This window comes from Nerophis lumbriciformis, linkage group LG23 (genome assembly GCF_033978685.3).
Source record: "Nerophis lumbriciformis linkage group LG23, RoL_Nlum_v2.1, whole genome shotgun sequence".
Taxonomy (NCBI): domain Eukaryota; kingdom Metazoa; phylum Chordata; class Actinopteri; order Syngnathiformes; family Syngnathidae; genus Nerophis; species Nerophis lumbriciformis.
In genome coordinates, this window is record NC_084570.2 from 19,586,125 (window position 1) to 19,612,981 (window position 26,857).

The 26,857-nt window shown below is 40.5% G+C and overlaps 2 protein-coding genes across 2 annotated transcripts in view; one reads left to right on the forward strand and one right to left on the reverse strand.

The window, feature by feature from the left end:
• Positions 1–4,881: 4,881 nt before the first annotated feature.
• Positions 4,882–10,183, forward strand: tuba8l2 (tubulin, alpha 8 like 2). Its single transcript, XM_061984989.2, has 6 exons — positions 4,882–5,092; positions 6,273–6,348; positions 6,425–6,488; positions 6,573–6,795; positions 8,789–8,937; positions 9,002–10,183. Exons 3-6 carry the CDS (start codon positions 6,486–6,488, stop codon positions 9,977–9,979), a joined length of 1,353 nt encoding a protein of 450 aa, XP_061840973.1. The 5' UTR covers positions 4,882–5,092; positions 6,273–6,348; positions 6,425–6,485; the 3' UTR covers positions 9,980–10,183.
• Positions 10,184–10,244: 61 nt separating this feature from the next.
• Positions 10,245–26,857, reverse strand: part of cfap221 (cilia and flagella associated protein 221) — a 148,206-nt gene continuing 131,593 nt past the window's right edge. Inside the window, exon 25 of the mRNA XM_072915876.1 lies at positions 10,245–10,359. The gene's annotated coding sequence lies outside the window, so the exon portion shown is untranslated. The remainder of the gene's footprint in view (positions 10,360–26,857) is intronic.

Sequence of the window (26,857 nt, forward strand, 5' to 3'; positions counted from 1 at the left end):
GAACTATTTCACCAGGAAGGCAAAGTGTGGACTGGGGGCCATATGCTGAACACATCTATTTTATTTGTTTATGGCACATTTAAGAAATAAAATAAACAGCAAAAATGGGAGAGCATAACTTAATGAGAAAAGGCTGAAATGTTTGTACTACAAACCCTGTTTCCATATGAGTTGGGAAATTGTGTTAGATGGAAATATAAACGGAATACATTGATTTGCAAATCATTTTCAACCCATATTCAGTTGAATATGCTACAAAGACAACATATTTGATGTTCAAACTGATAAACATTTTTTTTTTTTTTGCAAATAATCATTAACTTTAGAATTTGATGCCAGCAACACGTGACAAAGAAGTTGGGAAAGGTGGCAATAAATACTGATAAAGTTGAGGAATGCTCATCAAACACTTATTTGGAACATCCCACAGATGAACAGGCAAATTGGGAACAGGTGGGTGCCATGATTGGGTATAAAAGTATATTCCATGAAATGCTCAGTCATTCACAAACATGGATGGGGCGAGGGTCACCACTTTGTCAACAAATGCGTGAGCAAATTGTTGAACAGTTTAAGAAAACCCTTTCTCAACCAGCTATTGCAAGGAATTTAGGGATTTCACCATCTACGGTCTGTAATATCATCAAAGGGTTCAGAGAATCTGGAGAAATCACTGCATGTAAGCAGCTAAGCCCGTGACCTTCGATCCCTCAGGCTGTACTGCATCAACAAGCGACATCAGTGTGTAAAGGATATCACCACATGGGCTCAGGAACACTTCAGAAACCCACTGTCAGTAACTACAGGTGGTCGCTACATCTGTAAGTGCAAGTTAAAACTGTCCTATGCAAGGCGAAAACCTTTTATCAACAACACCCAGAAACGCTGTCGGCTTCGCTGGGCCTGAGCTCTTCTACGATGGACTGATACAAAGTGGAAAAGTGTTCTGTAGTCTGACGAGTCCACATTTCAAATTGTTTTTGGAAACTGTGGACGTCGTGTCCTCCGGACCAAAGAGGAAAAGAACCATCCGGATTGTTATAGGCGCAAAGTTGAAAAGCCAGCATCTGTGATGGTATGGGGGTGTATTAGTGCCCAAGACATGGGTAACTTACACATCTGTGAGGGTGCCATTAATGCTGAAAGGTACATACAAGTTTTGGAGCAACATATGTTGCCATCCAAGCAACGTTACCATGGCCGCCCCTGCTTATTTCAGCAAGACAATGCCAAGCCACGTGTTACATCAACGTGGCTTCATAGTAAAAGAGTGCAGGTACTAGACTGGCCTGCCTGTAGTCCAGACCTGTCTCCCATTGAAAATGTGTGGCGCATTATGAAGCCTAAAATACCACAACGGAGACCCCCGGACTGTTGAACAACTTAAGTTGTACATCAAGCAAGAATGGGAAAGAATTCCACCTGAGAAGCTTAAACAATGTGTCTCCTCAGTTCCCAATCGTTTATTGAGTGTTGTTAAAAGAAAAGGTGATGTAACACAGTGGTGAACATGCCCTTTCCCAACTACTTTGGCACGTGTTGCAGCCATGAAATTCTAAGTTAATTATTATTTGCAAAAAAAAAAAAAAAGTTTATGAGTTTGAACATCAAATATCTTGTCTTTGTAGTGCATTCAACTGAATATGGGTTGAAAAGGATTTGCAAATCATTGTATTCAGTTTATATTTACATCTAACACAATTTCCCAACTCATATGGAAACGGGGTTTGTAACTACAAGTAAAAACACAAATATTTGTCAGTCAATACATGTTTTAGCCTTATTATTTAGCCGATGTCATTACAAACTGCATTATGACATCACGCGTTCACCACGTTGAAAGAATATTAATAACAATATAATTATTTTTTTAATATACTTGACGGCTCCTCACCATTGCTGGTCTTTTTAGAATGTAAAATAAATGACTATTGTATTTTATTATCGTAAATATAAGCCCAGGACTGTTTTTTTTTTTTTTTAATACCGGGAGGTTATAAAACACTGCTATCTTGACAACTCTATAATACTATAGTATATGTGTTGGCATCCTTCTGCTTTATTTTTGTATGCCGTCAGTAAAATGTATTTATTAAAATCCATTGAATACTATTGCTATCACATCATTTAGTCACACTGACTAAAACTAAAAAAAAAAAAAAAAAAAGAGTCTGCCTGCCAAACAATAACAAAATGTACTTTCATTGCAAACCAAAAATACGCTTTATTTTTTACATATTTATGCCGTTTGTTGAACACATCTATTTGTTATTTATTTTTTATGTTTACGGCACATTTAAGAAATAAAATAAACAGCAAAAATGGGAAAATAGAGCAAAAAGGCATAACGTAATGAAAAAAGGTTGAAATAAACAACTATCTTGTTATTAATATTCTTTCAAAGTGGTGAAGGCGTGACATCATAATGTAGTTGGTAATGACATCGGCTAATAATAAGGCTAAAACATGTATTGACTGACAAATCTTTGTGTTTTTTACTTGTAGTTAGTACAAACATTTCAACCTTTTCTCATTACGTTATGCCTTTTTGCTCTATTTTCCCAGTTGTTTATTTTTACATATTTATGCCGTTTGTTGAACACATCTATTTGTTATTTATTTTTATGTTTACGGCACATTTAAGAAATAAAATAAACAGCAAAAATGGGAAAATAGAGCAAAAAGGCATAACATAATGAGAAAAGGTTGAAATGGTTGTACTAACTACAAGTAAAAACACAAAGATTTGTCAGTCAATACATGTTTTAGCCTTATTATTAGCCGATGTCATTACAAACTACATTATGATGTCACGCCTTCACCACTTTGAAAGAATATTAATAACAAGATAGTTGTTTTTTTAATATACTTGAAGGCTCCTCACCATTGCTGGCCTTTTTAGAATGTAAAATAAATTATTACTGTATTTTATTATTAAGCACAGTACTGTTTGTTTTTAAATACTGGGAGGTATGGTTGTACGGTATACCGGTATTAGTATAGTACCACGATACTAATGAATCATTTTCGGTACTATACTGCCTCTGAAAGCTACCGATCCCCCAACCCCCGCGCCCCGTCACGTCGTGTCATTGCTGGTTTTTCGAGCAGAGGAGCATGTTCGGCAGCGCACAATCACAGAGTACTTACAAGCAGACACAGTGTGTAGACAGAAAAGGGAGAACGGACGCATTTTGGCTTAAAAAGTAACGATAAAGGTGAAGTTATAACACTGAAACACCCTCAAGAAGAAGTGTTTTAAAACATGGCTAGCTAGCTAGCGGCTAAAGTCCAGTGTCAGTGTTTTAGCTACTTCTTAAATCACTAATCCTGGTTTCCATGGCGACAAATAAAGTAAGTTTCTTACAAGTATCATCCCTGCAGGACGAGGAATAGCTAAACATGCTTCACTACACACCGTAGCTCACCGGCGTCACAATGTAAACAAACGCCATTGGTGGATCTACACCTGACATCCACTGTAATAATACTAAGTACAGGAGCGATATCACTATGATTAAGTCGATATTTTTTAGCATCACAACATCTTTATTTAGTTTAAAAAAAAATTATATTATGTTTATAAAGTCAGGAAATATGTCCCTGGACACATGAGGACTTTGAATATGACCAATGTATGATCCTGGAACTACTTGGTATCGGATTGATACCCAAATTTGCGGTGTCATCCAAAACTAATGTAAAGTATCAAACAACAGAAGAATAAGTGATTATTACATTTTAACAGAAGTGTAGATAGAACATGTTAAAAGAGAAACTAAGCAGATATTAAAAGTAAATTAATTAGTAGATTAAAATTTAATTTTCTACCACTTGTCCTTAATAATGTTGACAAAATAATAGAATGATAAATAACACAATATGTTACTGCATATGTCAGCAGACTAAATTAGGAGCATCTGTTTGCTTACTACTAAAAGACAAGTTGTCTTGTATGTTCACTATTTTATTGAAGGACAAACTTGCAATAAGAACCATATCTTTAATTTAACGTAAGATTTTTTTTGTTAAAATAAAGCCAACAATGCAATTTTTTGTGGTCCCCTTTATTTAGAAGGGTATCAAAAATTACCGAAAAATATCGAAAAACATTTTGGTATAATATATATTTTGGTAATATATATATTACATATATATATATCAATATATTACATATATATATATATATATATACATATACTTATATATATATATATATATATATATATATATATATATATATATATATATATATCCATCCATCCATTTTCTACCGCTTATTCCCTTTGGGGTCGCGGGGGTCGCTGGAGCCTATCTCAGCTACAATCGGGCGGAAGGCGGGGTACACCCTGGACAAGTCGCCACCTCAATATATGTATATGTATATATATATATTACATATATATATATATATATATATATATATATATATATATATATATATTACATATATATATATATATATATATATATATACATATATATATATATATATATATATTACATATATATATATATATATATATATATATATATATATATATATATATATATATATATATATATATATATATATATATTGACTTAAATGTTATATAAAAAAAAAAACATCTCGAAATTCAGTAACGTCTTTAATACGTACGTGACTGATATGACAATTCCAAAACAAGTGACGTAATAACGTCAACGTGCGGCCATGACAGTGACGTAAAGCCATCGAGGTCGCCGCGCGTGACGTCACACGACATGACAAACGGTGACCGCTTCCACATTACACACAAGGAAACGACGTAAACAGAGGCGGACGTCATTCTGCGCTCGTCGCGTTCGCTCATACGTAACCGCTTCCGGTGACCACACGCGCCAATTACGTCTCTTTTGGACACGCAACCAGAGGCCCTCGCGGCACCGATGTTTTTGACGAGGGCGTCGAATTCCCCTAATACACAGGATAAGTGCCTCAGTAAATCAACGTCCTTGTGCGAACGGCGCCCTGTTAGAAAGTAACCTGCTCAGGTACAAAGGAAGTCAACTCGCCTTTTAGCAAAGACTTTTATTTTGCCACCGAAAACTCATCTTGCTCTCATACAAAGTAAGTATAGCTAGCTTTTAAACGTGCACGTCTTTCCTAGTAGTAGTCAAATAATGTCAAACGAAGCTTTAAGTCTGATTTTATCTGCATTAACGATTATAATTAAGTAATGTCAGAATTAATTAATCAACCAAAAACTTTTTATGTGTGTGACTCGGGCCAGATGTCAATGGTATTGATTTTGCAATCAATATTTCTCAGTTTTGAAATTACGTTGCATTTTGCCAACTACAAATAAATGACCTGCATTCAAAAAAAAAAGTATGTATGGCATTCTGACAATAAAATATTATTTTAAGCACGCACATTATTTACTGTTGATTTATTTTATTAAAAAAAATAACAATTTGACAATTCTAATTTATATGTGAGTGCGATATCGTATTTCAAGTGTTGCTGCTCTTGGGTAATCATCTTCAAACGTACTGATCTGCGATACCACTGATTTTTCTTCCGATCCGATACCCAACTAAAATTCAGATTGGTATCGGCGATACTAAGCCGATACTTTATGCAAATATACCTCATGCAGTGATTCTTAAGCTGCGGTAGTGATACGTGGGCTCCATCTAGTGGTACGTTCACTTGATTAAAAGTACAGTGTTTTATTTTTATTTCTAAAAGTAGTTTTATTTTTATTTCAATCAGTGTTACTGTTCAAACTGAAATATTAACTATAAATAAGTTGTTTTTAATTAATACAAAGGCCTACTGTGCTATATTGTATTTTAATGTTACTTTATAAAGTATCAATATTTTGATTTGAGAATCGATATTGGAGCATAAAGATCTGGTATCAGCAATATTGATTTTACAATAAGTGGTATTTTCATGAGAAATTTGAAAGCCCAAATCATAAAATCAATGATAATAAAAAGCATTTGACAAATTATCGCGGTCATACTGGTGAATTATATTGTTGAATGTACTTTGTCTTTAATTTTTCATGCATTTAAGTTAGCTAGCATTTAGCATGTTAGCTGCTTTAAAAATTGAGCATTATCTTTAAGATTTTCAAAGTGCTACTCAATCATGGCAGTGTATTGCGATATTTTCTATCTTTTTGTTATATTTTTAAATTATTATAATTTTTTTTTCTGTAACGTGCCAAACCATGGCAACATGTGCAGATGTCCACCCCACAATAATTGTGTAAAAGTGATTGTGTGCATAATTACAGCAAGAAGACTGCACGGAGGACAGATTTGAGCCTGTACCTGTGCACTTGGAAGACCACGACCGCCTTGTTTCAGCCAGTGAGAAAACTTTGTCAAGTTTCTCATCAAAAGTTTGCAGTTTTGCACCAGCATTTAACAAGTGTTACTTTTCCAGGTCAGAGAGATTACTCTGCTACTTCCCCTTTTCAGTCTCATCTCTCTCAGCTTCAGGAAAAATGGTGAGCTGAATGCAAGCATTTTGAATATGACTGTTTTAAAAACGCCCGTATTTACCTGCACCCTGCGTCCCTACACCCGGGCAGCGTGAGTGTATCTCCGTGCACATTGGCCAGGCCGGTGTCCAGATCGGCAACGCCTGCTGGGAGCTGTACTGCCTGGAGCATGGGATCCAGCCTGACGGCCAGATGCCCAGCGACAAGACCATCGGTGGTGGCGACGACTCCTTCAACACCTTCTTCAGTGAGACAGGAGCTGGAAAACATGTGCCCAGAGCCGTGTTTGTGGACCTGGAGCCCACTGTCATTGGTAAATATCAATTTGGACGCCATTCTAGCTCGAAATGTCTCGACGGTCAAGATTTTAATACTACCGCCATATCGTGGTAATGCATGTACCGCAAATTTGACATTGAAATGTCCTTTCACAACACATCTTCACTAATCCTCGCCTCAACGGTGGCAAATAAACGGTGTTTCTTACATGTATCATCACTGACGGACGAGAAATCGTACACTACACACCATAGGAGGTTACAAAAAACCTAAACGCTAAGCTGGAGTTCTTAAAAGTAAACGAGGGTGAGCGGATCGATACAAATATTGACAATACCATACTGATGGAAACTTACAGAGCCCCTAAAGGGACATTGTGGGAATAAAATGTTTTGCGAGATCTCGCAAAAGGTTTTTTTCCTATGTCAGTGAACCGGAAGTAAAGACACAACGGTGAACCGGAAGTGAAACAGACAAAGCGATGGAGGAGCCTACCCATCATCCATTGGAGGAGTTTATTGATTTCTATTTTAGTATTTGCCTAACATATAAAGACATCAAATTGTATTATGGTCCCAAAACAGAGCACAGATGATGGGTCGGCTCCCGCTCCTCCATCGCTCTGTCTGTTTCACTTCCGGTTCACTGACATAGGAAAAACACCTTTTGCGAGAAACATATCAAGATACAGGTGATGAAATTCCTGCTGGGCATTGCTGCCTGACGCACCTCCTGCAGTGCCCTTTGACAGGTGTGCTGTGACACCTCACCGAACACCTCTGTGGGCATAAACGGGTCATCAGCTGGGGACCACCATTCATCAACGTTTCGCTCCTTTAACCCCAGAACGTCTTATGGTGGCGGAGCGATGGCAGGGATGTCTCCCTTCCACCCCCTGCTGATGTCCTAGGTGTTTGCCCCCCAACTCTTATGCTTCCTCCTTAGCCACAGCCAGAAGCTGCCTTTGTCCGCCTCCTCGGCCAGCTCTTTCATGGCTTTCCGATGCCCCGCTCCTGTGCATCCAATGTCTCGGAGTAGGCGGGCAGTTGAGGAACCCACGAAGCCCCTACACCCCACTTCCACAGGGCAGATGCCAGCTTTCCAGCCAGCCTCCCTGCACTCTGCTGCCAGGTCAGAGTACTTGGCTCGCTTCCGCTCATAAGCAGCCTCCAACCCCCCCTCCCATGGGACAGTGAGCTCGACCAGAAGAACCGTCCTGCAAGCCTCTGACCAGAAGACCACGTCTGGCCGTAGCGATGTTTCGACGATCTCCCTGGGGAACTGGAGCTGCTTCCCCAGGTCGAGCCTCATGCTCCACTCATTTCCTGGTAAAAGTATTGCGAGATCTCGCAAAACATCCATGTCCCTTTAGGGGCTCCGTAGAAACTACAGTGATTAGATTGACATTTTTTATTTTCACGACATTGTTTTTTCGTCTCTGTTTACAAAAGAAATGAGAGCCAGTAGTATTTTTTGCACATATTTTATCGGGAGTGCTTCGATTCACATCTGGAATGCAATTAATATTGATTCAGATCCACCATCAAACATTTCAGAGGATCAGAGCATGTGGAAGGAAGTTACAACCATTAAATTTCCCACCACAAGGGGATGATGTTGGTGTAAGTTCCCGACCTTAAAGCCTAATAGTAGTTCGGAAGACTTATCCAATCATCTAAAGTGAAGTAATGACAGTTGGACGGACAAGGAGCAGTTTTTGCCACCAGGCTCCGCCCACCACGAATGCGTACCAATAGTTATTGACCCATCCGGCACTTCAGGGTGTCATCATCAACATCTCTACCAATTATGATCAAGATATGTATGTTAGTTTTGTGGCAAACCCTTTAGATCAAAGTTTGGCGCCATGACACGCCCACTTCCTAAGGCGTAGGCAAACTTCCTTTCTCTCTGTGGTTGAAAAGTTGGGCCCCGTGGTCAAAAAGGTTAACAATACCTGGAGTTGGGCACCAAGGTCAAAACCTGGTATATCGCACATCCCTAATGTAAACCTGTGATTTCCCTAGACGAGGTCCGCACAGGAACCTACCGCCAGCTGTTCCACCCCGAGCAGCTGATCACCGGCAAGGAGGACGCCGCTAACAACTACGCACGTGGACATTACACCATCGGCAAGGAGATCATCGACCTGGTGCTGGACAGAATCCGCAAACTGGTGAGAAGCCTCAAGTGGAGTTGCGTACAATGACCAGGCTTTAACGAGTTCCTCTCATCTCCAGGCTGACCAGTGCACGGGTCTCCAGGGGTTCCTGGTGTTCCACAGCTTCGGTGGCGGCACCGGGTCTGGGTTCACCTCTCTCTTGATGGAACGTCTGTCTGTGGACTACGGCAAGAAGTCCAAGCTGGAGTTTGCCGTCTACCCAGCGCCACAGGTCTCCACTGCCGTGGTGGAGCCCTACAACTCCATCCTGACCACACACACCACCCTGGAGCACTCGGACTGTGCCTTCATGGTGGACAACGAGGCCATCTACGATATCTGCCGCAGGAACCTGGACATCGAGCGTCCTACTTACACTAATCTGAACAGGCTGATGGGTCAGATTGTGTCCTCCATTACTGCTTCCCTTCGGTTTGACGGCGCCCTGAATGTCGATCTGTCAGAGTTCCAGACCAACTTGGTTCCATATCCCCGCATCCACTTCCCTCTCGCCACCTACGCTCCCATCATCTCCGCGGAAAAGGCCTACCACGAACAGTTAACTGTGGCGGAAATCACAAATGCCTGCTTTGAGCCCGCCAATCAAATGGTGAAATGCGACCCCCGTCACGGAAAGTACATGGCGTGTTGCCTTTTGTACCGCGGCGACGTGGTGCCTAAAGATGTCAACGCTGCAATCGGCACCATCAAAAACAAGCGCACCATCCAGTTTGTGGACTGGTGCCCGACCGGCTTCAAGGTGGGCATCAACTACCAGCCGCCCACCGTGGTCCCTGGTGGAGATCTCGCCAAGGTCCAGAGGGCCGTGTGCATGCTGAGCAACACCACCGCGGTGGCGGAGGCCTGGGCTCGGCTCGACCACAAGTTTGACCTCATGTATGCCAAGCGAGCCTTTGTCCACTGGTACGTGGGTGAGGGGATGGAGGAGGGAGAGTTCTCCGAGGCCAGGGAGGACATGGCGGCTCTGGAGAAGGATTACGAAGAGGTCGGTGCTGACTCCATTGACGACCAGGGAGAGGAAGGGGAGGAATACTAAAGAGCCACCACACAAATCTGTTGGTACAAATTTAACAGTTCAGTTATTATGGATGAAATCAGTTTTCTGTTTAATTTTAAACATTCTTGTACTAAATGAATGCATTGCAGTGAATAGTACAATGCAGTAGTATTGCTGTGATGTGGATGTGTAATGCGCATGCATATTTACAAAATCACAATGGAATAAAGTTCATCAAATTAATCATTTGTATTCTTTTTATATTTTAGTACAGCAAACAATACAGAAATAACTTCACTATGTTACAAACATGAATTGCCAAACATGCCAAAAGGGCTCTTAAAAAAATGCATCAATTCCTCATCCGTTTCTTCACTGGTTGGAAGATTCATAGTTATGGGCACTCTGTTGACGTTTTCCTGTAAATATAGACCAGAATGTTAACATCAAAGATCAGCTTCTACCAGAGATGGGTTAAATTGGGGCCCTTTTTCGGTACGCTAGCGCCCCCTAGAGCAGTGGTCCGCAACCTTTTTTGCACCACGCTTTCCACTTGTGCCAGATAAATACAGGGGGTGGGCGTGGCTAAAAGGGGGGGGGGGTGGTGGTCCTCATGGACCTGAGTCCGCCTGAATTTCGGGAGGTTTTCGGGAGTCTCCCGGAAAATCCGGGAGGGTTGGCAAGTATGCATTAATGTGCTTTGTATCATGTCACAAAGTTATAACAACCCCGTTTCCATATGAGTTGGGAAATTGTGTTAGATGTAAATATAAACGGAATACAATGATTTGCAAATCCTTTTCAACCCATATTCAATTGAATGTACTACAAAGACAAGATATTTGATGTTCAAACTCATAAACTTTATTTTTTTTGCAAATAATAATTAACTTAGAATTTCATGGCTGCAACACATGCCAAAGTAGTTGGGAAAGGGCATGTTCACCACTGTTACATCACCTTTTCTTTTAACAACACTCAATAAACGATTGGGAACTGAGGAAACTAATTGTTGAAGCTTTTAAAGTGAAATTCTTTCCCATTCTTGTTTTATGTAGAGCTTCAGTCGTTCAACAGTCCGGGGTCTCCGCTGTCGTATTTTACGCTTCATTATGCGCCACACATTTTCGATGGGAGACAGGTCTGGACTGCAGACGGGCCAGGAAAGTACCCGCACTCTTTTTTTACAAAGCCACGCTGCTGTAACACGTGCTGAATGTGGCTCGGCATTGTCTTGCTGAAATAAGCAGGGGCGTCCATGAAAAAGATGGCAGCATATGTTGTTCCAAAACCTGTGTGTACCTTTCAGCATTAATGGTGCCTTCACAGATGTGTAAGTTACCCATGCCTTTGGCACTAATGCACCATCACAGATGCTGGCTTTTGAACTTTGCGTCGATAACAGTCTGGATGGTTCGCTTCCCCTTTGGTCCGATGACACGATGTCGAATATTTCCAAAAACAATTTGAAATGTGGACTCGTCAGACCACAGAACACTTTTCCACTCTGCATGAGTCCATCTTAGATGATCTCGGGCCCAGAGAAGCCGGCGGCGTTTCTGGATGTTGATAAATGGCTTTCGCTTTGCAAAGTAGAGCTTTAACTTGCACTTACAGATGTAGCGACCAACTGTATTTAGTGACAGTGGTTTTCTGAAGTGTTCCTGAGCCCATGTGGTGATATCCTTTAAAGATTGATGTCGGTTTTTGATACAGTGCCGTCTGAGGTATCAAAGGTCATGGTCATTCAATGTTGGTTTCCGGCCATGCCTCTTACGTGCAGTGATTTCTCCAGATTCTCTGAACCTTTTGATGATATTATGGACCGTAGATGTTGAAATCCCTAAATTTCTTGCAATTGCACTTTGAGAAACGTTGTTCTTAAACTGTTTGACTATTTGCTCACACAGTTGTGGACAAAGGGGTGTACCTCGCCCCATCCTTTCTTGTGAAAGACTGAGCATTTTTTGGGAAGCTGTTTTTATACCCAATCATGGCACCCACCTGTTCCCAATTAGCCTGCACACCTGTGGGATGTTCCAAATAAGTGTTTGATGAGCATTCCTCAACTTTATCAGTATTTATTGCCACCTTTCCCAACTTCTTTGTCACGTGTTGCTGGCATCAAATTCTAAAGTTAATGATTATTTGCAAAAAAAAAAAGTTTATCAGTTTGAACATCAAATATGTTGTCTTTGCAGCATATTCAACTGAGTATGGGTTGAAAATGATTTGCAAATCATTGTATTCCGTTTATATTTACATCTAACACAATTTCCCAACTCATATGGAAACGGGGTTTGTATAACAAATGGCAACTTCCCATGAGGAGTTTTATCGTACATCTATAAACAAGTTTATTGGTTTGTATAGTGGGACAGGCGAAAGTTAAGTCAGAGAAAATGCAGTCATTTATATATGATTTAATGTTTCTCTGCGACCCGGTAGCAAATGCGTCACGGACCGGTACCGGTCCCGCAAAAAATATCTACTTTCAGTTGCGGTCCCTATGGGCTGCAGCTGTACTAAGTTGTAATACACTTTTCCACCACGTGTGGCAGTAACGACGGAGTTAAAGTCCGAGAGAAGTTTCATAAGCGCAAAAATTGTGACTAAAGTGGTGAAGCTGTTATTTTCATTTGCGCTTAAAAGATATTAGCAGTTTTGTTAAGACACATTATTAGTACAACACAATTTGATGTACCGGTAAATATATTTTTCGTCAGTTATTTTTATGCAGTATAATCGATTAGTACTTATTTTTCGAATCAACCTGACCTGAGCCAAAGTTTTTTTGTGTTTAAAAAAAATATTTGTGATAAACACATGGTTTCATATCATTTGGTAGGGTTGTAAACTGCAAAATAGGTTAGAAATAATTATTGAATACAATTTAAATCAATAATAAGATTACTAATTTATAATAACATTTGAGTGGCCCCCTCTGTAGTGGATAAGTTAGACCCCCTGGGATAAATGGCACTGAAGCATAAATGCATTACGAAACACAATGAAGTTCTGTGTCCCTTGAGATAAAAAGGATAACAACATAAGCTATTAGGGCCGTCCCTCCCTGTACACAGATCGCGTGAAGGAGCGCATGTAAAATGTCAATAAATGACAGAGGGCTTCATACATTTTATTTGTATTTTTTTTTACAGTAAACGCACTCTAAGCTCCTTCCTGCTCCCTCATTGAAAAGAATACAATGGGAAATTTTAGTCGGCTATTATAACACCAGTTTGCCTGCCAAATGCGTAAGCCGGTGCTGCGTCTACAAAGAAGTGACACCGTGTGCAACAAAGCTATCAAAAATATGGCACCGTTTGGTTGTACGTGAATCGGTACCCATTAGTACCGGCGGAATAAAAATAAAAGCACTCATTTCGGAGGATATTCAATTCCATGCATCTTATTTTCTGCCAACACTGCCATTCAGCCTAAGCTGCAAGTATTAACTAAGCAAAATGCTGAGCGGTGTAAATAATGCATTGCAGAGATACTATATCTACAGATTCTGTTAGAAGTATTGCCCTCAGTGCATCAAAAGTACTAGCTGAGTCAAACACTAACATTCAGTCTTAGAAGAACATTCAACACGAGTCAAACCTGCTTTAAAATGAAAAACGATGTGAAAAAGTGGTAGTTAGTTTCTGCTTGTAATTCCTTTCGTCTCTTTTACCTCCACAGTGGTACCTCGGCTTCAGAGTGTTTGAGATAAGAGTTGTTTCTCGACTAATCTTTATGCTTTAAGTTGCAAGCGAAAAATTGAGTTACAAGTATCTCCGCCATTAGCTGGCGAGGCAAATCTCTAACGCGGTTGTAAGATACAACCAAAACATCCGGTCTTACTCGCTAGCAGTTTTGGCGTAACTTAGTTTACCGACCCTGGGACGGAAGAACGTGAGTGTGAAGGACAGTGCTGAGAAAAAAGTGGCTATTTATTGAATAAAAAAAAAAAGAAGAAATAATCAGAAACATGACTCAGGGTTAGTTTGAACGGCAAACTTTTATCCATGAAAATAATAAAAAGCTGCTGATAGTGTGTATTTAAAAAAAAAAAAGTTTTTAAGAGGGCCTGATGTTGCCATTATTACTGATGAAAAGCAGTCCAGAAACCAACTTACATTTCAAACTTATAATTTTTAACATTAAAATATCCCAGTGTTTTTCAACCACTGTGCCGCGGCACACTAGTGTGCCGTGAGATACAGTCTGGTGTGCCGCGGGAGATTATGTCCATCCATCCATCTTCTTCCGCTTATCCGAGGTCGGGTCGCGGGGGCAGCAGCCTAAGCAGGGAAGCCCAGACTTTCCTCTCCCCAGCCACCTCGTCCAGCTTTTCCCGGGGGATCCCGAGGCGTTCCCAGGCCAGCCGGGAGACATAGTCTTCCCAACGTGTCCTGGGTCTTTCCCGTGGCCTCCTACCGGTCGGACGTGCCCTAAACACCTCCCTAGGGAGGCGTTCGGGTGGCATCCTGACCAGATGCCCGAACCCCCTCATCTGGCTCCTCTCGATGTGGAGGAGATTATGTAATTTCACCTATTTGGGTTAAAAATATTTTTGGCAAACCAGTAATTATAATCTGCAAATGTGCCGTTGTTGAGTGTCTGTGCTGTCTAGAGGAAGGCAGAGTTACCGTGTAATACTCTTCCATATCAGTAGGTGACAGCCGGTAGCTAATTGCTTTGTAGATGTCGGGAACATGGTTTGTCGTGATCACAATATGCAGACGACAGTGTGCAGGTAAAAAGGTGTCTAACGCTTAAACCAAAAATAAACAAAATGCAAGTGCCGCTAAGAAAAGGCATTGAAGCTTAGGGATGGCTATGCAAAACAAAACTAAAACTGAACTGGTTGCAAAGTAAACAAAAACAGAATGCTGGACGACAGCAAAGACTTACAGCGTGTGGAGCAGAAGGCGTCCACAAAGTACATACGAACATGACACGACAATCAACAATGTCCCCGCAAAGAAGGATAGCGACAACTTAAATAGCCTTGATTGCTAAAACAAAGCAGGTGCGGGGAATAGTGCTCAAGGAAGACATGAAAATAGAGGAAAATACAGGAAAATACCAACAAAACAGGAAAAGCCACCAAAATAGGAGTGCAAGACAAGAACTAAAACACTACACACAGGAAACATCAAATAACGCCAAATAAGTCACGGCGCGATGTGACAGTACTTTGAGACAAGAGCTATAGTCATGTATGGTTGGTTATGGTTTGAATTCTTATCCAACACTTGCGAGAACAACTTTTTACTGTCAATATCAGCTGCTGAGTTTCATTTTTTAATGATTTCTGCTGGTGGTGTGCCTCCACATTTTTTCAATGAAAAAAATGTGCCTTGGCTCAAAAAAGGTTGAAAAACACTGAAATATCCAATAAGTCAATGGTAACAATTCCCATGTGACTAAAACTTTTACAACCAGATATCTATTGACATTTTTCTTGAATGGATCCATATTTGGTGTTGGAAAGAATGCGTAAGCCGGAACCGAGTTCGACAAACGGCACGCTTGTGGTCTGTATGAAGACTGATGTAGAGGCGTGCGAGACCTGAGGATGGATACTAGTGTGAATGTACTGTAGTGAAGGATCGTGTTGTGCAGGTACTTGAAAGGATATGTCGGTAAGATAGCACCAAGCTCCAAGGATGGCTTAAAAAAGAAATGTCTATAGAAGGTGCAGAGCGTTGCTACGTCCCGTCTCAGCTCTAATGGCTATACCAGCTTTGATTGGGTCTTCAATTCGCAAAAGACGAAGTGCTTTCTTCTGAAGTCCGCTGAGAGTGCCACTGTACCTGCTCCACTCCAGATTAGTTAAGTATATACCATTAGCCTTGCAGATGGTAACTCTTAGAAGATCCCGAGACCGGCTTAGTATATTCAGTTGCTTAGCAGCCTTCTGGGCAAGAATTGTTTTATATGGTGTGTACGGAGAAGCAGCTGAAGTGTATACCGTAATCCACTATCCATGGTAAATACTGTACTTTACCATAACATTACTTCATTAAACTACTGTAATTGTTTAACTACTATTGTATTGTTTTTTTTGTGTTTTTTAATAAGAAATGTCTTTCTGGAAGTTAATTGTGCTCTTTTGGGGTGGCCAAGCACGCGCTCAAATACATCTAAAATAATTTGAATGGTAGACACTGATTTAAGATACAAGTGTTTTGAGTTAAGGGGGAACTGCACTTTCTTTTCTTTTATTTTGCCTTCTATTCACAATTATTCTGAGATAACAACACGTCTTTCTTAATCCATTCTAACTTGCAAATAAACGTTTGCTTACAATAGAGCCATGTTGTCATTGCGTCTATTGCGTTTATTCAGACTATAAAAGCCAATAAGAAATATCCAAAAAGCGCCAACAATGCTCATTTACATTTTCTGACCTGAATATTACCCAAGTATTAGCGATATTGTTATTATAAGTGCTGATGTTAAGTGGCTACACTTAGTGGCGCATTGATTAGAGAGAGATAACTTCCTTATGCTGCTGTATTGACAATATGCTGGTGAGCTGCTTTCTTGCCTCTGAGCTTGCAAAAGTTAATTCTAGATGATAAATCATGCCTCTCACTTCGATAGTGAAAAGATGTCGACATAAACTGCGAATTTGGTACTAGTCAACTTAGACCAAGAAATGTCGAAAACGACCCAAAAAGACACTTTGTTCCACACCCTTTTTTTCTTCTTTGCGAGTCATTCTTTATCTAAACGGAAATATATGGACTTCCGGTAACACTTTAGTATGGGGAACATATTCACCATTAATTAGTTGCTTGTTAACATGCAAATTAGTAACATATTGGCTCTTAATTAGTCATTATTAAGTACTTATTAAAGCCTTATACTGCATGGCCTTATTATACCCTAACCCTAACCCTAACCCTAACCAAATAACTCTAAATTAAGTCTTAGTTACTTAGAATATGTTACCATAGTGTCCAAATAACTTTAAATTAAGTCTTGGTTACTTAAAATACGTTCCCCATACTAAAGTGTTACCAAACTTCCTAACAGTCAGCCTCCCGGTGAGAGCAGGCATTGTACAGTAAGTGATGTTTAATTATGTTTTTTGGCTCTCATGAAGTCGGCATTTAGTAGTAATCAGTGACGTCAAAGGAAAAAGCGAAATTTGTGATGCGTTTGTGAAATTCACACGCCGGCGTATGCTAAAAATGATCGAAATTCGTCAATATTACACGTTATTATGAATGTGCCTGTTACTACATTACATATATACTTACAGCGTGTATATAAAACCTTTTTTGGAGGTGTTTGGATGTTTTTTTTAAGTGCTTTATGGGCGGACTAGCGCGACCTGCATTGCCTCCATTGTTAGCGGACTTTTGCTCACCTTTATTTACTCGTTAGAATGCATAAAAAAAGAAATACAAATGTGTTCTTCTCTTACATAGGGATTGCGAATTATAGGCAAAAGTCCAAAAAAAGTGTAGTTCCCCTTTAAGAGCTCTGTCGCAGCACCTATTAGGCTCTTAAGTTGAAGTACTGGTGTAGTTCATAAATTATGTTTATTACTGACCTGCTGGTACCTGGGAACAGCACTGAGGAAAAGGATGCATCTATGTATTTTTTAGGAACAAATGTTACAGAAAGAATAAAGGCAACATTTTAGGTATACATGCACAGAAGTGACTGATCGTGGCAGATACGGTCGATTCAGATATTATGTGCCCGCAAACTCAACTGCAATGTAAACAATGTTACCTCTAATTTTTCATGTGTTTGAGCAAACGCAAAAACTCCCTGAGCATTCAGTGGAGCCCATGTGAGCATCATCAGACGTGCACACTGTGGCTACACCAGCAGCACACCTGTCCCAAACCTGACTAAATAACAAGTTCAATCTCCATCCATCCATCCATTTTCTACCGCTTGTCCCTTTCGGGGTCGCGGGGGGTGCTGGAGCCTATCTCAGCTGCATTCGGGCGGAAGGCGGTGTATACCCTGGACAAGTCCTCACCTCATCGCAGGGCCAACACAGATAGACAGACAACATTCTCTTATTATTATAATCAAATGACAGCAGTCATTGCCATGTGGTTATTTTCTAATATAAGTGTTTAGGCCCACTTACAATGACAATAACAAAAAATATTGTTTTTCATGAACAGTGTACTTGTATTGTTTGTCTGGGTGGAGGTCCTGCTTTGGAAATAATTTGTACCCCTTTCAGACTTTGCATTTAGTTCCCATTAAAACATTCACTTGTTGCACAATGAGATGTAAGCAGGGGATCATGTGTACATTCCTGCAACTTCCTGTTTGTAAAAAATATATTTTTATTAGTATTTATTTAATATACTAACAGCATTTCATGACTAATATTTATAAATTAAGATTCCTATTAAATGACACTAAAATAAGCACACATTTGATTGGTAAATCATAGTTTAACGACCTGGAATGACACTTTATGTGTGGTGTTGGAGTTGTCCGACTTTTTGTGTGGCTGTAAACGCATCACTGGCTAAGTGCCATATGTGCATGTGTTGGCGCAAGTGAGAAAGAGCGAGCAGCTGCTGTTGATATAACAAAGTTGCTTTTGGTCTGGTTTGTACTGCAGAAAATGACCAGTTTTGCTAGATATAATTTTTTTTACTAATGTTTTGGTGATGCGTTTATGGCCGACAATAAAGAGTTTTGCTCAGTAAAGTGATCGATGGAATTCATGTCCTCAAAGCGTCTCGACAGACGTTACAATATTTGAACAATGATGACGACAACTGTTTTCTTTGTCGTGTCCGTGTCGTGTCGAAAATTGTTATGCGCTTTTTTTTTAATTTGATTTTGTGCGTGGCATAGATTTGCCGTGCGCAGAGGACACTTGAGCAGTGCGCAATTGCACAGGCGCGCACCTTAGATGAAACATTGGCTGAAGTGTTGACAGACATTATTTTATCTGATAGGGCCACTTTTGTTGTCACCTGTCACTCAGAGAGTTGCATTGCAAAACCATCTGCAAGATGGCGCCAGTATGTGCTTTGGCCTGCCGTCTCTCGCTGTCAGCTCTGTTCGTTTTTGTGTTTTTTGCGTCTATTTTCGTCTCTGTCAGCTCACTGCTTGTGTATGACCGCCAAACACTGTTGGATCTTTGCCCCTCTCCCACTGATATGATCAACTTCGACGTTGGTTTTTCGACGTCCCAGTCAGCTTTTTCACCTGGCCGGATTCCTGCCTTCCTTTCCCGCCCCCTGGCTCCTCTCCCCCGGCGGAAGCGTCTCCGGCGCCGCGGTAAACGTGGCGGCCAGCTGGTGAAAGTTAGGGCACTCCTGGCCCGGCTTCCCGTGGCTCCCCGAAGGATGAATGGTGCGGTATCCGGTCTCCTCCTGCACCCACGCTCGCTCGATCCTATCGGCTCCTGGCTGGTTCCTATCGTTGGTTTGGAGGAAGAAGCTTGCCGTCGTCGCTCCTGCTGTCCCCGCCCCCGGAGGCGCGGGGTGGATCACCGCCACCTGCGGGCTGTGTGTCGGGCCCCACCCGGATTAATTGCGGCCTTGGACGTGCTGGCCCCCGCCAGGTTCGGTCTTGTGAACGCAAGATCTTTGACAAACAAAACTTTTATCCTGAAGGATTTCTTCACTTCCCGCGGACTGGACTTCCTCTGTGTGACGGAGACATGGCTGAGAGCCGGTGAGTCCGCCCCTCTTAATGAACTTCTGCCTCCGGAGTGTTCCTACTTTAATTCCCCACGGCCGTCCGGTCGAAAAGGAGGAGGATTAGCAGTCGTTTTTAAAAATGACTTTAAATGCCGTCAGATCCGCCTACAATCCTCCTTTTCAAGCTTCGAACTGTGCATGTTTGAACTGGGTCTTTCTGATGTCGTCCTGTGTGCCGTCATCTATCGACCACCCAAGTACCACAAAGACTTTATAACTGACTTTTCTGAATTTCTGGCTGAAATCCTGCCCAAATATGATCGTGTCCTTATTGTGGGTGATTTTAATATTCACACCTGCTGTCCAGATGAGCCGCTTTCCAGGAGCTTCCTGAATATAATCGACTCATTTAACTTTGTACAGTCTGTGTGTGGTTCTACACATGAACGCGGGCATACACTCGATTTAGTGCTCTCGTATGGTTTGTGTGTTTTTAATTTGGACATTTGCGACGCTGTGTTCTCTGATCACATGCCGATCCTGTTTGATATTGCCACGCAGTGTCCAGTTAAATTGTGCGCACCGCCCCAACGCTCTCGCATGTTTAATTCTTCGTCTCCTGCTCGGTTCTCCTCTATTTTTTCGACTCTTTGTGATGATAATTCTGCAGCATCTGTGTGTCTGAATACTGAAGAGTTGGTTTCTGGGTTCAACTCTATTTGTTTACAAACACTGGACACGTTCGCGCCTTTCAAATGCCGCCGCGCTAAAGCTACGCCTCAGCCCTGGTTGAATGACGTCACTCGGGCTGCCAGGCGCGTATGTAGAAGAGCAGAGAGAAAATGGAAAAAAGACAGGCTGCATGTGTCCTTTGCCATTTTTAAAGAAAGCCTGTTTTCCTTTCAGATGACTGTAAAAGCAGAAATGAATATATATCTATCTCAGATTATATCTTCTAACTGTAACAACCCCAGAGTTCTGTTTAAAACTATTAACACTGTCATTGATGCTCCCAAATCTGCTGGTTTTGATGCTTCTTTTGAATTCTGTGAAAATTGTCTCCATTTTTTCACTGACAAAATTGTGTCAACTAGAGCCAGTCTATCTCAGCCTTCATATGACCCTTCTGTTCCCCTGCATTTCTCTTCTGTTTTCCATCAGTTTGAGCCGGTGTCCTTTTCTTTTTTAAGTGACACAGTTAGTCATATGAAGCCCTCTGGTTCTCCTGCAGATGCCCTCCCACCTCGCCTGTTTAAGGAGGTACTTGCTACTATTGGATCAAGTGTCCTTAACATTATCAATAGTAGCCTCTCTTCTGGAATAGTTCCAGTAGAGTTTAAACATGCAGTGGTACGACCTCTGCTTAAAAAACCCAGCCTCGACCCCTCTCTCCTCTCTAACTTCAGACCTATCTCTAATCTTCCATACATTTCCAAAATATTAGAGAAGGTTGTCTACAGTCAGTTGTTGCCCTTCTTAGAGGATAATGGTATCACTGAGCTGTTCCAGTCCGGTTTTAAAGCCCTCCACAGCACAGAGTCAGCGCTTCTAAAAGTTTTTAACGATATCCTCCTGTCCACTGATTCTGGTAAATATGTTGTCCTGGTGCTTTTAGATCTGTCTGCTGCGTTCGACACCGTCGACCACGCCACCTTAATCACTCGTCTTGAGAACTGTGTGGGCATTAAGGGCGCCGCCCTCAACTGGTTCCGGTCGTACCTAACCGACAGGAGTTTTTGTGTAAAAGTAGACAGTTTTATGTCGTCCACAGCTCCTTTACCACATGGGGTCCCCCAGGGCTCAATCCTTGCCCCAATTTTATTTGCGCTTTACCTTCTCCCCCTTGGTTCTATTTTTAGGAAGTACAGTATTGCATTTCATTTTTATGCCGATGATTGCCAGATTTATTTTCCCATGGCACAAAATAACACGGTTCAACGTCTTATTGACTGCCTGCACGACATCAAAGTCTGGCTTTCAGCTAACTTCCTGAGCCTAAATGAAGACAAAACAGAAGTTATGTTGTTCGGTCCAAGTCGCTCTCCCTCCCCCAACGTTGACCTCGGCACTCTGACCCCGTATCTCAGCGACTCTGTCACAAACCTGGGGGTAAAGTTTGACTCAGATTTTAAATTCGAAAAACAAATCAGCAGCGTCGTTCAAAAAAGCTTTTATCAATTACGCCAAATAGCGAAAGTGAAACCGCTTCTATCAAGACATGATCTTGAGAAATTAATCCACGCTTTTATCTCGACTCGTCTTGATTACTGTAATGCCCTGTATGTAGGCATTAGCCAGGCCTCCCTCGCCCGCCTGCAGCTCGTGCAGAACTCTGCTGCTCGTCTGCTAACACAGACCCGCAGACGTGAGCACATCACCCCTATTTTAGCGTCCCTTCACTGGCTCCCTGTGCGTTACCGAATACATTTTAAACTCCTTTTATTTGTTTTTAAATGTCTAAACAACCTCGCGCCAACCTATCTCTCCGACCTCCTTCAGCCTTACTGCCCCACCCGATCCTTAAGATCAGCCGATCAGCTGCTGTTGACGGTCCCTGACACAAGGCTGAAGCTTAGAGGTGACAGAGCTTTCGCCGTTGCTGCTCCCAAGCTCTGGAACGACCTACCCCTGAGTGTTAGACAAGCCTCCTCTCTTCCTGTTTTTAAATCTCTCTTAAAAACATACTTTTATTCCATGGCTTTTAACACTGAGTGATATCCATCCTGCAATGGCGCCCCATAATACACCTGCTGTGATCCTGTTTTTATGTTTTTATTAATTCTATTTTAATTATTTATTTTTTATCGTGTTCTGTTTGTGTTGTGTTGTGTTTGCTCGGTACTCGTTTTATCTTTTAACCTGCTCATTGTACAGCACTTTGGCTACCCCTGTGGTAAATTTTAAATGTGCTTTATAAATAAAGTTGATTTGATTTGATTTGATAAAGAATAAATTGTAATGTGTTTATTTTGTTTAGAATTCCGATGGGATTTTTGATTTTCTGCGCGGCATAGATTTGCTGTGCGCAGAGGACGCATGAGCAGTGCGCAATTGCGCAGGCGCGCACCTTAGAGGGAACGTTGAATGTAAACAAATATGTGTTTCCTATTTTATGCTTGGATTGCATCATGGAAACATCTGCTGCTGTGATTTAGTCGCCCACCCGATCCCACCGGCCGCTGCATGCTGCGGATTTGCAGCCGGCAAGCGACAATGAAGTGACAGATTATTTCAGCAGCCGTCACGTTGGTGCCGAGCCTGTCGCCAGCAGGAGCAACGCTTCTCGGCACCGTCTCACATTGTGCTTGTGTGCAAAAGCCTGCTGTGGGTCCCATTTCTGCAATTTACAGAAAGGACTTGGTAAACAACGGTGGAAAATGGTCATAAGTGACAACACAGCAATGTGGAGCACAGCAACAGGGTTGACATTCATGCAACAGTTGCTTCTGTGCAGAACGCATCATGCGAATACTGAGATATTGTCTAGTGTGCTGTGGGAAATTATGCAACTTCACTTAATTAGTCCAAAAAATATTTTTTGTAAATCAATAATTATAATCTGCAAATAATGTGCTGTTGTCTAGTGTCTGTGCCGTATAGAGCTTGGCAGGGTAACAATGTAGTACTCCAGTAGGTGGCACAGGTAGTTAATTGCTTTGTAGGAGTCGGAACGCGTCGAGGATGGTTTGTCGTGATCCCAATATGCAGAGCACAGCGGGAGACAGCATGCAGGTAAAAAGGTATGTAAGGCTTAAAACAAAAATGAACAAAAGGCAAGTCCCGCTAGGAAAAGGCACTGAATCATAGGGATGGCTATGCAAAACGTAAGTAAAACTGAACTGGCTACAAGGTAAACAAAAACAGAATGCTGGATGACAGCAAAGACTTACAGTGTGTCCGTACATGACATGACAATCAACAATGTCCCCACAAAGAAAAATAGCGTCCGCACAACTGAAATAGTCTTGATTGCCAATACAAAGCAGGTCAGGCAATAGCACTCAAAGGAAGACGCGAAGCTGCTACAGGAAAACACCAACAAAACAGGAAAAACCACCAAAATAACAGCGCAAAACAGGAACTAAAGCACTACACACAGGAAAACAACAAACTAAAAAAAGTTTCATTTTTTAACGTTTCTGCTGGTGGTGTTCCGCCGTATTTTTTCAATTAAAAAAAATGTGCCTTGGCTCAAAAAAGGTTGAAAAACACTGGAATACTCAATGCCAGCAACAAATTAAAGACCAGTGCCAGGTAGCAACTTTGCCTGCTGAAAATTGGCCACGAGGATGTTGCATTTCTGCTGAAGATGTCTCTTAAAATCTATCTAGCAGCAGAATAAAGTGAGTCTGCCAGCACTTTGTCTGTTGCCCTCCATGGGAGCACCAAGCGCCCCACGGCTAACTAGGAGATCTCGGAGAAGTTCAATAAATAAAGTCAAGCCACTGCAGAGATCCAATAAAAAATGCAGCTGCTACCTCCCCCAAAAAAGCCCAAAACACCACAACTCCCACATTGTGAATTTCAGAAGCGATAATAGAGACAGAACGGGTCAATAATGACACACGGACACGTGTCCTTAGAAAATGGCCGATACGACCTATATATATATATATATATATATATATATATATATATATATATATATATATATATATATATATATATATATATATATATATATATATATATATAAGAAATTCTTGACGAAATACTAAGTCAAGTATTTCATATATATATATATATATATATATATATATATATATATATATATATATATATATATATATATATATATATATATATATATATATAAGAAATACTTGACTTTCAGTGAATTCTAGCTATAAATATATATTTATTTTATATATATATATATATATATATATATATATATATATATATATATATATATACATATATATATATATATATATAAAATAAATATATATAAGAAATACTTGACGAAATACTAAGTCAAGTATTTCATATCTATATATATATATATATATATATATATATATATATATATATATATGAAATACTTGACTTGGTATTTCGTCACTTTCAGTGAATTCTAGCTATAAATATATATTTATTTTATTATATATATATATATATATATATATATATACATATATTTATATATATATATATATATATATATATATGTATGTATATATATATATATATATATATATATATATATATATATATATATATATATATATATATATATATATATATATATACATATATATATATATATACACATACACAGGTAAAAGCCAGTAAATTAGAATATTTTGAAAAACTTGATTTATTTCAGTAATTGCATTCAAAAGGTGTAACTTGTACATTATATTTATTCATTGCACACAGACTGATGCATTCAAATGTTTATTTCATTTAATTTTGATGATTTGAAGTGGCACAAATGAAAATCCAAAATTCCGTGTGTCACAAAATTAGAATATTACTTAAGGCTAATACAAAAAAGGGATTTTTAGAAATGTTGGCCAACTGAAAAGTATGAAAATGAAAAATATGAGCATGTACAATACTCAATACTTGGTTGGAGCTCCTTTTGCCTCAATTACTGCGTTAATGCGGCGTGGCATGGAGTCAATGAGTTTCTGGCACTGCTCAGGTGTTATGAGAGCCCAGGTTGCTCTGATAGTGGCCTTCAACTCTTCTGCGTTTTTGGGTCTGGCATTCTGCATCTTCCTTTTCACAATACCCCACAGATTTTCTATGGGGCTAAGGTCAGGGGAGTTGGCGGGCCAATTTAGAACAGAAATACCATGGTCTGTAAACCAGGCACGGGTAGATTTTGCGCTGTGTGCAGGCGCCAAGTCCTGTTGGAACTTGAAATCTCCATCTCCATAGAGCAGGTCAGCAGCAGGAAGCATGAAGTGCTCTAAAACTTGCTGGTAGACGGCTGCGTTGACCCTGGATCTCAGGAAACAGAGTGGACCGACACCAGCAGATGACATGGCACCCCAAACCATCACTGATGGTGGAAACTTTACACTAGACTTCAGACAACTTGGATCCTGTGCCTCTCCTGTCTTCCTCCAGACTCTGGGACCTCGATTTCCAAAGGAAATGCAAAATTTGCATGGTTGGGTGATGGTTTGGGGTGCCTTGTCATCTGCTGGTGTCGGTCCACTCTGTTTCCTGAGACCCAGGGTCAACGCAGCCGTCTACCAGCAAGTTTTAGAGCACTTCATGCTTCCTGCTGCTGACCTGCTCTATGGAGATGGAGATTTCAAGTTCCAACAGGACTTGGCGCCTGCACACAGCGCAAAATCTACCCGTGCCTGGTTTACGGACCATGGTATTTCTGTTCTAAATTGGCCCGCCAACTCCCCTGACCTTAGCCCCATAGAAAATCTGTGGGGTATTGTGAAAAGGAAGATGCAGAATGCCAGACCCAAAAACGCAGAAGAGTTGAAGGCCACTATCAGAGCAACCTGGGCTCTCATAACACCTGAGCAGTGCCAGAAACTCATCGACTCCATGCCACGCCGCATTAACGCAGTAATTGAGGCAAAAGGAGCTCCAACCAAGTATTGAGTATTGTACATGCTCATATTTTTCATTTTCATACTTTTCAGTTGGCCAACATTTCTAAAAATCCCTTTTTTGTATTAGCCTTAAGTAATATTCTAATTTTGTGACACACGGAATTTTGGATTTTCATTTGTTGCCATTTCAAATCATCAAAATTAAATGAAATAAACATTTGAATGCATCAGTCTGTGTGCAATGAATAAATATAATGTACAAGTTACACCTTTTGAATGCAATTACTGAAATAAATCAAGTTTTTCAAAATATTCTAATTTACTGGCTTTTACCTGTATATATATATATATATATATATATATATATATATATATATATATATATATAAAATAAATACTTTAATTTCAGTGTTCATTTATTACACGTATACACACACATAACACTCATCTACTCATTGTTGAGTTAAGGGTTGAATTGTCCATCCTTGTTCTATTCTCTGTCACTATTTTTCAAACCATGCTGAACACCCTCTCTGATGATGCATTGCTGTGTGGCACGCACAAAAGTGCTTTCATCAAATGCACTGGATGGCAGTATTGTCCTGTTTAAGAGTGTCACAACATTGCTGTTTACGGCAGACGAACTGCTTTACGGTAGACAAAAACGTGACTGCTGTTGTTGTGTGTTGTCGCGCTGGGAGGACATTAATGAAACTGCCTAAAAATAAACCCACATAAGAAACCAAGAA